General features: G+C 42.7%; 1 protein-coding gene across 1 annotated transcript in view; it reads left to right on the top strand.

The window, feature by feature from the left end:
* Window positions 1-15,096, top strand: part of MMP16 (matrix metallopeptidase 16) — a 274,400-nt gene that overhangs the window by 187,733 nt on the left and 71,571 nt on the right. Inside the window, exons 5-6 of the mRNA XM_015415474.1 lie at window positions 5,784-5,945; window positions 8,196-8,413. Of these exons, the coding sequence (XP_015270960.1) occupies window positions 5,784-5,945; window positions 8,196-8,413 (380 nt within the window). The remainder of the gene's footprint in view (window positions 1-5,783; window positions 5,946-8,195; window positions 8,414-15,096) is intronic.

The following is a 15,096-nucleotide window of genomic DNA, read 5'->3' as shown; positions in this document are numbered from 1 at the left end:
GTTGGGGGGGGCCTTCATCCCGGCCGCTGCGTGCGGCCGGGAGAAAGTTCGCATTGCTTGGGGGGGTGGGCCTTCATCCCGGCTGCGTGCAGCCGGGACGAAGGATCAAGAGGGTTGGGGGGGCCTTCGTCCCGGCCGCTGCGCGCAGCAGGGACGAAGGATCAAGAGGGTTGGGGAAGGTCAGCCCTCCTCCGAACTGCTCCACGCAGCTGGGAGGAAGCATCGACGGGGTGGGGGGGGAGGAAGGCAAGGCCGGAGAAGGCGGGCTCGGCAGCCTACTTACCCTCCTCCTGCTTCGTCCTCGTTCTCCAACAGAATGAGGATCGAAGCAGAGGGCGGGTGAAGAAGGGGGCGGGACTTCACCACGTGACCGCCCCGCCCCCGGGTGGATCGCTTCCGGAGCGCCGTGCCGGAGCGCTCCCCCCCAATGAGACCCCTTACACTATAAGGCAGGAGGCATACTGAGGATATGTATTAGTGGTTTGATCAATGCTTTGAATTTCTACAGGTGATCCTGGGGTCTACGGTCTACTCAGTTGTATAACAACCTCATGGAATATTGGTTTCTCTTTCACAAAGTGGGAAAGAGAGTGCTCTTCTGGAGGACCTTTCGAGAGTTAGGCTGATCTGATCTTGTTTTTGTGGATTATGGTTATTAAGATTTGTGTTTTTAGATATTCTTTGTATGGTGATTTTATTGTAAGGCACTTGGAGGGCTTTGACCTTGAATGTAGAGTAACTATCTAGTAAATAAAAATAACATGGGCTGATATTCCTAGAGATTTTCAGTGCACTAGAAAAGTGTTGTGGAGAGTGTTTTAACTGGGGATCTGACAGTGAGCTACCCCCTTCTTAAGAAAAAAATTATCTTTGGAGCTTTAGCTTTGACTTCTCCTTTTGGGAGACCTTTTTTCTAGAATTAGAGATGTTGCTTCTCAAACTATAAGAGTTAGAAAACTCATGAGTATGCAGGTTTTTGTTGCTTGAGGAACTCCATACTTCGCATTGACTGGCACAATTTTTGGTCAGAAGAAGACATATTGTTGAAACGGCAGCACCAATCCGGAGACCACCGTCCTGCCTTTTCGCTTCTGTTTCTATTGTATTATCTCCTGTAATAGTCACTTCAGAAATTAATGTTTTGTATAACATCTTTAGATAACAAATTGTGAATGCTTCTTTATCACAGTTGCATGATTCATATATTGTAAGTTCTCTGGACTGTGACCCTCTCTTTGTTTGCCGCTTTAACTGGGAATCTGACAGTGAGCTACCCCCTTCTTAAGAAAAATTTATCTTTGGAGCTGGCACCAGTCAGTGTTGAACCTGGACTAAGTTGTTTAGCTTCACAAAACTTTGCAGGTAGTCAGACCACAGGGAAGTTGAATTAAGTTTTCTTGCATATCAGCCTACAGTGTGAATTCATTTAGACAGGAGAAACAGCTCTGAGACAATGTTCCAGGAAGAAACAGACCAGCTAAACTCCAAGCAAGGATGTGTCAATTCAATTTCCATTGAAATTCCCCTTGACTGACTTTCTCATCATTGTGAACACTCAATCAATTTAGTCTGTACCCATGTGCTCTAAGATATAACTTGAAAGAGTGACCTTGACCTCTGTTGGATAAAAGACTCTTTGAGAGAATGTTTCATAGACAAACCTGATTTGAAAAACAAAAACAATGTCCATTGTCTCAGGCACAGGCACTATTACTGTTGGGGGTATCTGGATATATGGACTCTGTTCTAGGACCCTATGCCATCAACATTCCAAGTTATGTTCACGATACCACAGACTTTCTGAGGAAAATACAATCTTTGAACATCCTTCCAGAGAATACTATTTTAGCCACTATGGATGTGGAATCTCTGTATACCAACATTGCAAAGGAACTTTGGGAACAGACTAGAAAGGGGAATTGCAGGTTATTACAACACTCAGAACAATGGAATCCTCAGGACTTAACAGGGATTTTGGTTTCTTATCTTACTACATATGCTAATTTTATCCAGCCCTTACATCTGTATTCTCACCAATCCCCCAAAAGGGCCATATGTCCTCTTTATTTTATTTTGTTTCTTATTTGGGATAACAGATTATAATAGTAGCTTGTAATGTAATGTAAAGAATAGTAGAGTGTAATGTAATTTGAAATGGTAGATTGGAATGTATTTCTCTGGTCTGGGAACAGGGGAGATACTTACACAGCCAATCGCCCCAGTTTAAAGAATAAGATGCTGTAAGGTTGTTTCCATGCTTGAGAGGAGATAGATGGAGTGTAATGGCAGGGTCTCAGTTAATCACTCTCAGCATTCCACAAATAAAAATACATGTGCCCATCAATGTCTGACATATTTATTTCCTTCACTGTGCCCTTCCCCGGGAATTAAACCCAAACAAATAATAACCACATAAACTCACCCTCTACCTATATGTATGGACTGGTAATTTCCATTTTATTGTATCTGAAGAAGTGTGCATGCACATGAAACCTTATACCTTGAATAAAACTTTGTTGGTCTTAAAGGTGCCACTGGACTTTAAAAAAAAAGTGGACTGTAATAAGGTAAAAGCTAAATCTATTGAAGAAAAAATACAGAAACTATTCCCAACTACGATAATTGGTGGTGATACAATTTCCTTAGCTTTGCAGAGCTATTTAACACCTGAGAAATCCCAATAGGTGCCAAATAACAGAACCTATATGTTATACATATTTGCGAATACATCGTTACAGTATTCACCCTTTTTATTTTTAGGACATCTTAGATCTACATCTGAAAAATTTCTTAATACACTGTTTTTTGCAACAATTGTCTTCAGTAGAGATTATCCTAAGGTTACCTTTAAAAGCCATTGAGTGCTTGGAGGATGATAAATGCTGGTGGCCAAAAGTTTTTATATGTGATGACAGGAAAGGGCGAAGGACAAGGAAAGAGCAGTTCATTCTTAGTGTGATGCGTTCAGTCATCCTGTTTTGCATGATCACAGTGGAATTAGATTCTCATGAGTGTGCTTTTTTTTTTTTTGTGGTCCCTTCTGTTGGAATGGAGTGCTTCGGGATCAGACATTCCATAACTGCTGAGTCTGACTGCAGTTGAAATGGAAAAGGTATCTAGGCGAGGAAAAGAACTAGAAAATAGCAACAATAGGTGGGGATAATAAGCTATGAGTAATAAAGGATGCACATGTGTCAAGATAATATGATTAGCAAATAGGCTTTGGGAGGTTCAGGGGCATCCATGTCCCTGCCCTCAGCAGCTTTCTTATCCTGCACACCCTCTATTGCACTGTTTAGACGCACAGTCTTAGAACAGGAGAGGGAATGGGGATTGCAGCACTTGGTGGTGGTGGTGGTGTTTTGTCCTCGTCCTCTTCTTCCTCCTCCTCCTCCTCTCCACTGGGTTTCTTCTGCACAACCTGGAGAGAGAGCCAAGCCACCTTCTCACTAGCATGCTTCTTAGCAGGCTGCACATGCCCAGTCAATTCCCCTGAAGTCTCACAAGAATTAGCAATCATGTTAAACCTCAGGGGGATTTTGGGCTGCACCTGCAACCTCTGTTTACCCTCTCATTGCCCTGGTCAAGTTAAACTGACAGTTAGGATTGCCAGATGCCCCCAGCCATTGGCAGAGGATGGGAGGGTAGGGTTACCAGATCCAGGTTGGGAAATTCCTGGGGATTTGGGGATGGAACCTGGGGAGTTTTGGGACCTCAGTGGGGTACATTGCCATTGAGTCCACCCACCAAAGCATCCATTTTCTCCAAGGGAACTGATCTCTGTAATCTGGAGATGAGCTGTAATTCCAGGCTGGCATTCCTACTGAGATAATGGCCCAGGGTAGCCTGATCTCGTCAGATATCAGGAGTTAAGCATGGTCAGCCCTGGTTAGTACTTGGAAGGAAGACCTCCAAGGAAGTCCAGGGTGCTATGCTGAAGCAGGCAATGGCAAATCATCTCTGAACATCTCTTCTGATACCCGATCTCCTCTAAGGATGGTTCCGGGAGCCCAATTCTGATTTATGTACAACAGTGGGCGAGGCGTGAGTTCTTGTCCCGTGTATCCAGAGGGCGGATTGGCCACGAACGCTCCTAATTCCCAGGAAGTGAGACAACACGCTAGGTTTAATGAATAAATGTTGCCTTTTTACTAAACAGTTCTCAAGCATACGAAAAACAGATGCATTCGCAGATGCACACAAGATCCTTAGTTACAATAGTTCATAGAAAGCAATCAGCAAGGAAAATAATAAATTCAACAGACAAAAGGGGATAACACAACAGGATGTCGCTTATATATATCTGAGGTCCAAGCGCTGAAGAAATCTCCTCGTAGAAGAAATGGGGGGGGGGACTAAAGTATCAACTGGTGCAATTCTAAAACACACGGACTAGTCCAGCCAGCCATGTGCGGGTTCCCTGGTCCGGACTCCAGGGAACACAGTCAGAATCACCTGCAGTACTTAAGTTGCAAGGTGGGGAGGGGATGGGTACCAGAGAAACAATGGCTGTGTTTCTCTTTTTAAAAACTATGTTTTGGGGCTTGGCTTAAGGCCATAAACCCTTAGGGTCCGTCCTCTGTGCTAAGGCTATAGGGCAGAGAGTTGTGACATCCTAATCAAGGGGCAGGGGGCAATATTCAAATATGCTACCCTAACTTCAAAGAGAAAGCCATGTGGCCAGGTGTCAAGAGCCGTTTCCTTGGCAACTTTTGACTTGCAGAGTTGTGCCTGGTCCATGGTGCAATAAAGGAAGTTTTCTTTGTGATGCCAACACCAGATAGGAGGCCGGGTTACGTGTTTTCCCACAGTTTGGCAATGGTGGGAAATCCTGTTGTTTCTCCAAGCCTCTCATTGTGCATAATGGCGCTGGTCTTCTTTGTCCAGAGGCACTCTGGGAAGGTGCAGGGGGGCACGTGTCCTGTAGCAGGCAACATCAGCCCTGCTCATCCAGGTGCAGGCAGGAGATGTACAGCAAAGCATACAAACATTGCAGCAAACACAGCAGTAATCCCTGAGTCCCAAATGCACAGATACACAGATACCTGACAGACACAGCATGTAGCACAGTACAGACAAATGCAATTGCAAACACACATGGTTACACTTCCCTTGAAAACCCCATGAGGGGTCACCATAGGTCAGTTATGACTTTATGGCACATTCCACCACTGCAGTTGTAGGTGACATGAAAGACCTTAGCCTGAGACCCTGGACAGCTGTTTCAGCCTGAGCAGACATTAATGACCTTGATGGACCAATGGTTTGATTCAGTAAAAGTCAGGTTCATGTGTTCACTGAAAGGGACATGTGTGTCTTGATCTATGGCTTGGATCCTATGAAGAAGTTCCATGCATATGCTCTTCCTCTTCCACTAAAACTTCAGTTTGTGTAAGATTAAAGGTTTTCATTGGACTTTTGTCCAATAGAAGTGTTAAATGAAGAGGAAGTACAGTTTGAGGCTATCTATTGTGCATGAAACGCCTTCCTAGGGCCTAACATTTATGTGGCTTTGGAAATCTTATAGCTGATAGTTGGAAAATAATCAATCTGAGCTTTGTTTTATAGAAATATCCTATTTGTCATATTCTTTGCATGTAAATGAAGTGTAATATTGGGATTTCACTGGTAGGAGCCATGGAAGAAGGTTGTGCATCAGCAGCTTGTGAAATATTGTCTCTGTCTGGAAAAGTCACTTAAATGGTGCTTTGTGTCAACTACAGGGGATGTGATGAATTGATAATGTACTTCTAAAGCATACCTTTTTCCTCCTTTTCTTCTAGGCAATGATTTGTTTCTAGTTGCAGTTCATGAATTGGGACATGCCCTAGGCTTGGAGCATTCGAATGACCCAACTGCCATCATGGCTCCATTTTACCAGTACATGGAAACTGACAACTTCAAACTTCCTAATGATGATTTACAGGGAATCCAAAAGATATATGGTATGTAGCTTTTCCATAAAAGAATTACACATGGGGGAGGGTGGCTGGTTTCGGTCTTAAACCTGGTCCAATATATCATGCTCAGTGCACACATTGCATCTCACTGAAGATAAACAAATCCGCATGTATATTGTGTGTCCAGATCTCCACCTCTTTTTTTTTTTTTGCAATGAATAGGGCAGGCAATCTACATTAAAAGTACATGGGTGGTTGCTTGGATTGAGGCAACCAAAATTACAGCAGTTCACTGAGGGCCAAATTTGAGGTTGGTGGGATTGCATCAGGACATGTGTTTTGAGGACTGCATTTACAACTAAGCAAATATGAGCACTGAAATCCTATAATAACCATTTTATTAAAAAGAACTATAATTTCATCAAAGGGGGATTTGATTTCATGTTGTGATGAAGCTAGTGGCTTTGCTCAAAAGAAAGATGTTGAATGGCTGGTTCCAGCACAGTTTTAAGAGACAGTGTGTTGTCAGGCCTATAGAGTGCCAGGATAACCTGTGGTATGTACTCAGGACAAGGAAAGAAGTAAGGGAAGGTTTCTAGTTACCTGGTTGGAAATGTACCACGTTTGGCTCAGTAGCATCCTCTGCTGTCAGTAAAGGTACCTCAGGTATTTTTAGCTCCAATATTGTCAGTACAGGTACCTCCAGTATTTTTAGCTCATCTCCATGTCACTTTTTGACTTTACCTCAATGTAGGACATTCCCCCCTACCTGGGCTGGGCCTCTTCTGTCTTTTCTGCTTAACTCTTGCCATATTCCTTCCTTATTTTTCTCCTTGATTCTTCTCTTTTATTTTTTTCTCTCCATTTTCTTTTCTATCTCACATTTTCAAGTGGAGCAGATATAATAGGCATTTGTACTTCAAACACCAAAACATCTAAGGTCAGTTGCACTCTGTATGCTTGACCACTGAGATCTTTTAATTATTTTGCTGGTCATTGACTGCTTACATTTTTGAAGTTTTATTTCAACATGAATAACTTCTGTCATTTAAACTGAGTTTAAATAATTTCTGCCCATTCCCCGTTTCATCTCTGACAAAAGTATCTAAAACACATTTGGATGCTGTATACAATGATAATGACTGCAACAGGCAAAAGGAAACTGGGTGTGTGATGTAGGCTCAGGAGAACCTCTTCCATTGAAATGATCTTTGGACTGAATGAAGATTCCATACGCAGTGTAGCAGAATACAGTTAAATGAATGAAGGTCTATGCTTCCTGCTAATGGCAGCATCTTCCTCCGCTGCAAGGAGCCATCTTCCAGTGGAAGATGTATTGTGGTTAAGCAAGCTTCTTGAGCTGGAGGAAGGCTCTGTCATCAATGGAATAGTTTCATAGCTGTCAGTGTCAACTCAGTACAGCAACAGTCAAATGCACCTTTGCAGTATATTGTGAATACTATCATAAGTGGACTGTTCAACAAAGGAAATTAATTGATGGAGTTTCTCCTGTGTGGTTAAGAAGAAGGCACTTGCCATGACCTCATGAGTTGGTAGTCTAGACAGAAGGTCCAGACAAAGTTATTTTGCTTTTACTGAATACTGGTTTCTGGCAGCTGTAAGCTAAACTTTGAAGACTTTTATTTCATTTGGGAAGTTAGGTATGAAATCACTAGTGAATTTTATATGAAAACTTTAGTTAGGATTTGGCATTTTCAATCAAAGCCATTGCAACAGGAGACCTTCTCCTATCAGTGATACCAAAGTAGACTCTGCTTTAATATCTAGATTAAATATAAGATAAAGAAAAAAGACTGGATTTCCTCATTAATTATAAGTTCTCCATGTCATATTTCTTTCAGCTGTGGATTAGTGTCTTATTAAAGATGCTTGTAATTATTTTTTTGTTTAAATATTCAGTTAATAAATATTATTAATTTGTTGGGTGCAAACATAATAGGCTCTCGAAATTGAAAATCATTTTACTAAAATTGTAACTTCTTTTTCTTTCTGAATGCCTTCTACGTATAACCTCTATGTAAACCGCTCAGAGACCCTTCGGGGTCAGAAGCGGTATATAAATCAAATGTAAATTTAAAAAAAAATTAAAATAAGCAAGATTTATTTGTTGTATTCTTGGGGGGGTTGGGTCCATATTCTATAATGAGTTAGTACATAATGGGAAAAAAGATTGTTTGTAATTGCTAGTGATCAAGTTTGTAATTTCTGCAAATAAATTTATGTCATCATACAGTATACCTTATCCTGTGTATTCATCTGTTGGTATTTTTAAAGGTCCTCCTGACAAAATTCCACCACCAACAAAACCTCTGCCAACAGTGCCCCCACATCGTTCTGTTCCTCCAGCAGATCCACGGAAAAATGACAGGCAGCCTAAACCTCCCCAGCCACCCACAGGAGACAAGCCTTCTTACCCTGGAGCCAAACCCAACATCTGTGATGGGAATTTTAACACTCTAGCAATTCTTCGCCGGGAAATGTTTGTTTTCAAGGTAGGATGCTGGTTTTTTTTTTTAATTGTTAGATCAAATAACTACATCTCTGCTTTTTCTCATGCTCATGGCTCACTCATCCACTTCTGAGTTCTCTTACACTTTAAATGTCAAGAAAAAAGTCTGGAAACTAAATATTTGAATGGGTTAAATATCTGACAGAGGAAAGGCTGGGATTTTCTATTTTAAGGAATAAATTAATGTCAGCAGAAAGTTGCAATACTTAAAAATGTAACGTTGTGCTGAATGTTGTGCAGAGATAAAAGGGGATAATTCAAGGCATGAATAGGAACTAATAGGGATGATTTTGTTGGGAATTTAGCCACTTCCCGGCTCATTGCTGTTATTGTGTTTTCTTTATAAGGACCCTGTAATTTAACTTTATAATTAGATCAGTCCCTTGTAAAGGATGTTTGTCACTGAGCAGTGGTTGCCTTGATACATTTTGGAGAGGAGGCCTCTGCAGGTGTTGATGGGTTTGTTGTTGGTCGTTTGTTTTCCATTGTCGTTTTCTTTGGAGAGGCATGCAGTATGGCACACATCCTGCGGACTAGAAAGCTTACCTTTTGATGGAGACATATCACTGAGGGTTCAAAGATGGCAAAGCCAAGCCATTTGTTTTACTGGAACAGAGATCTGGCAAGCTATCTTGCAGGGTTTCCAAAATGTATTTGGAAATGGCAGGACAATTATTTAAAACATTTTTTGAGAGATGGTTGTTGCAAACAATCAATATTAATCAACAGTATATTATATTTCATCTATATTTTAAGTGCCTCACATTTGGTTGACGAGGTGTGATCTTAAAAAATTTACAGATGCTGCTGACAGCTGTCTGTGAGGAATTAGTTTAAAAGATGCTCCACAAACTCCTTGATACTTACCTCTATTCATTTGGTTTCATTTCTGTTCCACTGGAGCCTGTAAAGACTCTGCTTGTTCCAAAATGTGCCTAACAGATCAAAGCTCTTTCTCCCAACATGGCTACCTTACGCATGCTTTGAAGCCAAACTAAGGCCCTTTCTGCACACACAGCTTACTGCAGAGAATCCCAGCAGTCAAGCCTTTAAGCTTGACTTCAGATTTGTGTTCCTGCTGTACACACCAATCCTCTCCTCCAGTGTTTATTCTGAAGTCTGTGTATGTATTCTGCAGCTACAACAAAACCCCGCATTTTTTTGCTAAATTGGAGTGGGAAAGTCACTCATGATGTGTCAGGGGTGGAGTCCAAAGAGGGGTTTTTTTTAATTGATGCAATTGCCCAATTGCATTAACTGCCTTCCAATTAAATCCTCCTTGTTCAGTTCCATGAATTAAACTGGCCTGAGCTGCTGCTAAGCTCCCTTTTCTTATTGCCAGAGGCTTCTCTGTTATGTAATCGGCCACTGTGGAAAAAAGAGGAGTGGACTCGATGCCAATCTCCCCCCTCCCCCTTGAAAATTGTTTTTGAAGCTGCGAAGCTCCCTTTTCTTATTGACAAGTTCTAGTGGGAAAGAGTGGGAAAGAGTGCCAAGTCATGGTGGGAGCCCACCGGCAAGCAGATCAGGTGGTGGAACATATGGAGCTGAGTGAAAATCCAGTGGGAGGCCTGGTGCAGTGGGTGGAAAGTTGGAAAATCAAGATGAGGGGCAGGTGCAGCATGGGCAGATGATGATGTTAAGCCACGGGGGTGGGTGCCAGGAGGCTTTGAAGGTGAGGACCCTAGGGTCCAATGTGCAAAAGGGGGAATCTAACCAGAAGTCTAGCTCAGGAGAGTGGTGGAAAGCTGGAAAACCAAGGGGCAGGCACAGCAATGGCAGCTAATGAAGATGATGAATAAGAGTTGGATTCATACTCCACTCTTCACTCAAAGTCTCAGAGCAGCTTACAATCCCCTTGTCTTTCTCTCCCCACAACAGATACCCTGTGAGGTAGGTGGGGCTGAGGAAGCTCTGAGAGAACTGTGGCTGGCCCAAGGTAACCCATCTGGCTGCATGTGGAGGAGTGTGGGATCAAACCCAGTTCTCCAGATTAGAGTCCACCGCTCTTAACTACTACAGCAAACTGACTTATGTTGCTAAGCCAGGGGAGTGGATGCCCTGAGGCAAGAAGGCAAGGATCCTAGGGTCCATTGTGAAAAGGGAAAAGGGATCATGTGTGCAAGTGCCCAATCAGAGGAAAAGAGGCAGGGAAAGGGCCAGTGGGCAATCATTTGTGGGGGAAGACCTCCATTTTAACTTTGAACATAGATGTCCTTCTATGGTGGGAAAGGAGGCAGCATAACTGGAGGAGAAGCATGGCCCAGTGGGATCCTGAACGGGAGTCTGCCAAGGGTGCCTAGGGGCAGGTGAGGGGCCTGGGCTGGTGGTGGAGGTGGCACTGCAAGGCTCTGCACACTCACAAGACCTGCTCCAAGCACAAACTGAGCAGCAGTTCTGGGGAAGAGGAGAATGTGCCGCTGCCACGCCTGCCTCACTTCCCTGCTCTGGCGCAGAGTGGCAAAATGACCTTGATGTGGGTGGAGGAGTGGCCTCCGATGGGCAGGAAAAGGGAGAGGGGGAAATCCAAGGGAATTTGTCTGCTTTTGAATTTTACCCTCAGCTTTGATGCAAAGCAAGGGAAAAGACTGTCACAAAAGCACTGAAGGGGGGACGACACACTGCAGAATAGAGGGAAAAACTGACAGACTTGCAGGGTGACGGTGGGGAGACATGCAAAATGACAAGCAAGGAAAAAGATCAGTGCATAATGGGCCTAAATTAGAGAAAACTAGATTAGTCAAGACAGTGTTCCCAACCCACATTAGAAATGGACGTTATATCAGGGAACTAACATTCCCAACTGGTCTGGGGCCTGATTCAGCTCAGAATAGGCTTGCCAAGTCCCCCCGGGGGGCAGGGAAACCCCCACTCCAGAGGCCCATTCCCCACCACCGGTGGATCGGACCCTGGGGGGAACCTCACCCCCAAAGCACGCGACGTGCACGTCACCCGGAAGTAGGTTATATCAAGTGGGTCCTCAGAAGTCTTCTCCATTTATCTTTCTGCCTCTGTCCAATTCTCCAGATCATGGGAATAAACTGTCTAAAGTGCTTCAGAGTTTGTTAAATTGAAGTAACCTTGTAAACATAAACTAATATGGCTACTGAATAGAATATTTGGCATTACTATCCATAACCAGTCTTTCCTACAAAATAAATAATTTATAAGCAGGAGATCCTAGGTTAATTTGTTACAGTCCTTAAATAATATAATATCAAAGCACATTTTCTATTCAAGGAGTCACAATTTTTATGAGTCCCATTTCAGAGAGAAATCTTAGCTATTTGAATTCTCAAATATATATTAGTGTTCCTTTCTTGGTATGGCTCTGTGGCCATCCATCTTTGTGAACGAAGCCGAAAGGTTAGGGAAGAATCTCATTTTCTAAGTTGACATTAAGCAGGATATTAAAATACCCACCTCTTTGTTGCACCATCCATCTTATGAACAACGGAACATGTTCTAATTTGTTTTACACTGCACTAAATTATTCAGTGCATCACTAAAACTGATCTTATTCCCAGCCTAAGACTGTGATTTCAGACTAAGAGATCAATTGTGATTTCTAACTAGGTTCCACCTTTTGATTATAAAAGATGTAGCCTAGTTGCCCTTGATTGATTGAAATGGCTTATTGCATGTTGCATTAAATGAAGTATGGCTTGAGGGAGGGGGAATCTTATTTTCATGGTTCTACCAGTGTTAAAAAGGCAAAGATAAAATTCCAAAAGTAAATAACACCAAACAGTAGAGTCCCTTTTTTAATTCTGGGCCTACTTTTCAAGAGAAGTTTCGTATTGTGTCTCATACGCACAGATGCATACATTTTGGTTTGCAAATAGCCAGTTCCCACACACACACTCCACTCAAAGCTTTAAGTAATACATTTGTGATGAATATTGGATTCATGCTGCAAATTATGCCTTTTTTGCCTAAGGACAAAGCAAAATACTTGTAACATCCAGGCCCGTAGCTATGGTGGGGCTTCTGGGGGCTCTGCTCCCTTTCTTAAAGGCACAGCCCCCAAAGAATTTCTCCTGCAAATGCTTTTTTCAATCATTTTTTTAAAATTAAGACATGCACTCCTTTAAGCAGAGTGGGGTGCTGTTGTTGACTGATTCCCGCACTGAGCAACGGGGTTGGAATAGGTGACCTCTAGGATCCCTTCTAACTCTGTGTCAAGAAACTGGTCTCCTTTAAGAGAGTTTTTCTGCATAAGTGTTAGCTTTCTTGACTATAGAAGTCATCGCCCCCACCCGCTGGCTTGTTATCAGAATTGTTGCTTAGGCTGGCAGAAGTGAGTAACTTGCAGCAGTTGAGAACTGTGGCCTAAAGTGGTTGACAGCTTGCAATTTAGAGATCTATCTTGGTAACAGCTTTCTATTGACTAAAAAGTTTTTCTTTCTGCACTGAAAACTTCAGCCAGTAATACATTTGTGATGAATATTGGATTCATGCTGCAAATTATGCCTTTTTTGCCTAAGGACAAAGCAAAATACTTGTAACATCCAGGCTTGTAGCTATGGTGGGGCTTCTGGGGGCTCTGCTCCCTTTCTTAAAGGCACAGCCCCCAAAGAATTTCTCCTGCAAATGCTTTTTTCAATCATTTTTTTTTAAATTAAAAGACATGCACTCCTTTAAGCAGAGTGGGGTGCTGTTGTTGACTGATTCCCGCACTGAGCAACGGGGTTGGAATAGGTGACCTCTAGGATCCCTTCTAACTCTGTGTCAAGAAACTGGTCTCCTTTAAGAGAGTTTTTCTGCATAAGTGTTAGCTTTCTTGACTATAGAAGTCATCGCCCCCACCCGCTGGCTTGTTATCAGAATTGTTGCTTAGGCTGGCAGAAGTGAGTAACTTGCAGCAGTTGAGAACTGTGGCCTAAAGTGGTTGACAGCTTGCAATTTAGAGATCTATCTTGGTAACAGCTTTCTATTGACTAAAAAGTTTTTCTTTCTGCACTGAAAACTTCAGCCCCACCAGAAAAAAAATTGCCCCACAAGCCACAAAATCCTGGCTACGGGCCTGGTAACTTCCCTACTTCCTAGTTAAGCATATTCTCATGAGTTATGAGGTCCCAGAAGGTCTTTGATTCAAGACACACAGAAATAACTTAGGTTCACAGAGCTGTGAAATAAAACACTTGAGTAGCATGGCTATATTTAATGGGAAGGTAGCTCCCCCCCCCAACCAATCACAAAAGCAAGCCAACTGCAAACATGTTAGGGTTTCTGTATACTTGGGAATTTCCAAAGTATCTCCTTGACCAGTTCCTCACAGGACCCCCAACTTGTGCAAAATATTTGTAGCAAGTTGATTCTAGGTTTTGTGCCTAACTTCCAGTTTACTGTTCAAAATTCGAGAGAGACTTCTGGTCTGTGGCTCAGCGATGGCGGATGCTCTCCCCTGAAGCTGGGGAGGCAATCCGCGCTCCTTTGACATGGAGAAGACAAGGTATTAGTTTATTTGAAGGCTGACAAAAAAGGATACAAATTATTTTGCAGAACTGCTGAAGTAAAATGAAAGAATGCCTCAAGCTTTTTATTGAGCATAATTCTGCTGTTTTAGAAATATTTATTTAGATTAATGTATACTTGTTGTTTGCCATAGCTTTCCTCCCAAGGAGCAGGCATCTTTTAATTTCACGGCTGCAGTCACCATCTGCAGTGATCTTTGATTCCAGGAACATGAATTCTGTACTTTGGCCACCATCTGAGAAGGGAGCACTCACTGGAGAAGACCCTGATGCTGGGAAAGATTGAAGGTCAAAGAAGAAGGGGACAGCAAAGGATGAGATGGTTATCGATGCAATGAACATAAAATTAAGCAAACTCCGGAGGACAGTGGAAGACAGGAGGGCCTGGTATGATGTGGTCCATGGGGTCGCGAAGAGTCGGACTCGACTGTGTGACTGAACAACAACAAAAATACTTGTTGTATAATATTCTTCCCAGTAGTCAACAACGTTGTCTTTTCAACAACGTTGACTAGAATCCTATATATGTATGTCAGTCTATCCATTCATGGTGGTGGAAAGTGCTGTCAGGTCACAGCCGACTTGTGGTGACCCAACAGGTTTTTCAAGGCAGGAGACAAACAAAGGTGGTTTTTCATTGCCTGCTTCTGCATAGCAACCGTGGGTTTCCTTGGTGGTCTCTCATCCAAGTACTAACTAGGGCTGACCTTGCTTAATTTCTGAGATCTGATGAGATCAGGATAGCCTGGGCCATCCAGATCAGGGCTTATCTATTTGTAGTACGGGTGTTTTGTTTTCTGTTATGCCATATGATAACATTTATGGCACTGGTCGATCCTATGTAGAAATACACCAGTCTAAGCCCACTGACTGGGCTATGCTATCTTAAGCCATTCTAAAGAGTGGGGTTGCCCATTTGAGATTCGACAGAAAAGAAAAGCCTACAAGGAACTTGTTTCAACCCTCCAGATCAACCAGATTTCGTATTCCTGGAATTTCCCAGAGGGTGTGGTGTTTAAATATAAAGACAAAAGGGAGAAAATTGACTCGGTTTTTAAAGCGGAAGAATGGTTGAAGCAGTTTCATGGATCGAAAAGGGAAGAACAGCCAGATGGAGGGGGCCAAGCAGACACTCTGGAAGAGATGGACGGAGACCCAGGAGGAGCAGAAGGTGGCACGGCCAGAGATG

The sequence above is a fragment of the Gekko japonicus genome, unplaced genomic scaffold, assembly GCF_001447785.1.
Source record: "Gekko japonicus isolate JY-2015 unplaced genomic scaffold, Gekko_japonicus_V1.1 scaffold1427, whole genome shotgun sequence".
Taxonomy (NCBI): domain Eukaryota; kingdom Metazoa; phylum Chordata; class Lepidosauria; order Squamata; family Gekkonidae; genus Gekko; species Gekko japonicus.
Note: the sequence above shows the minus strand (reverse complement) of the source record. Positions and strands in the feature narration are given on the sequence as shown.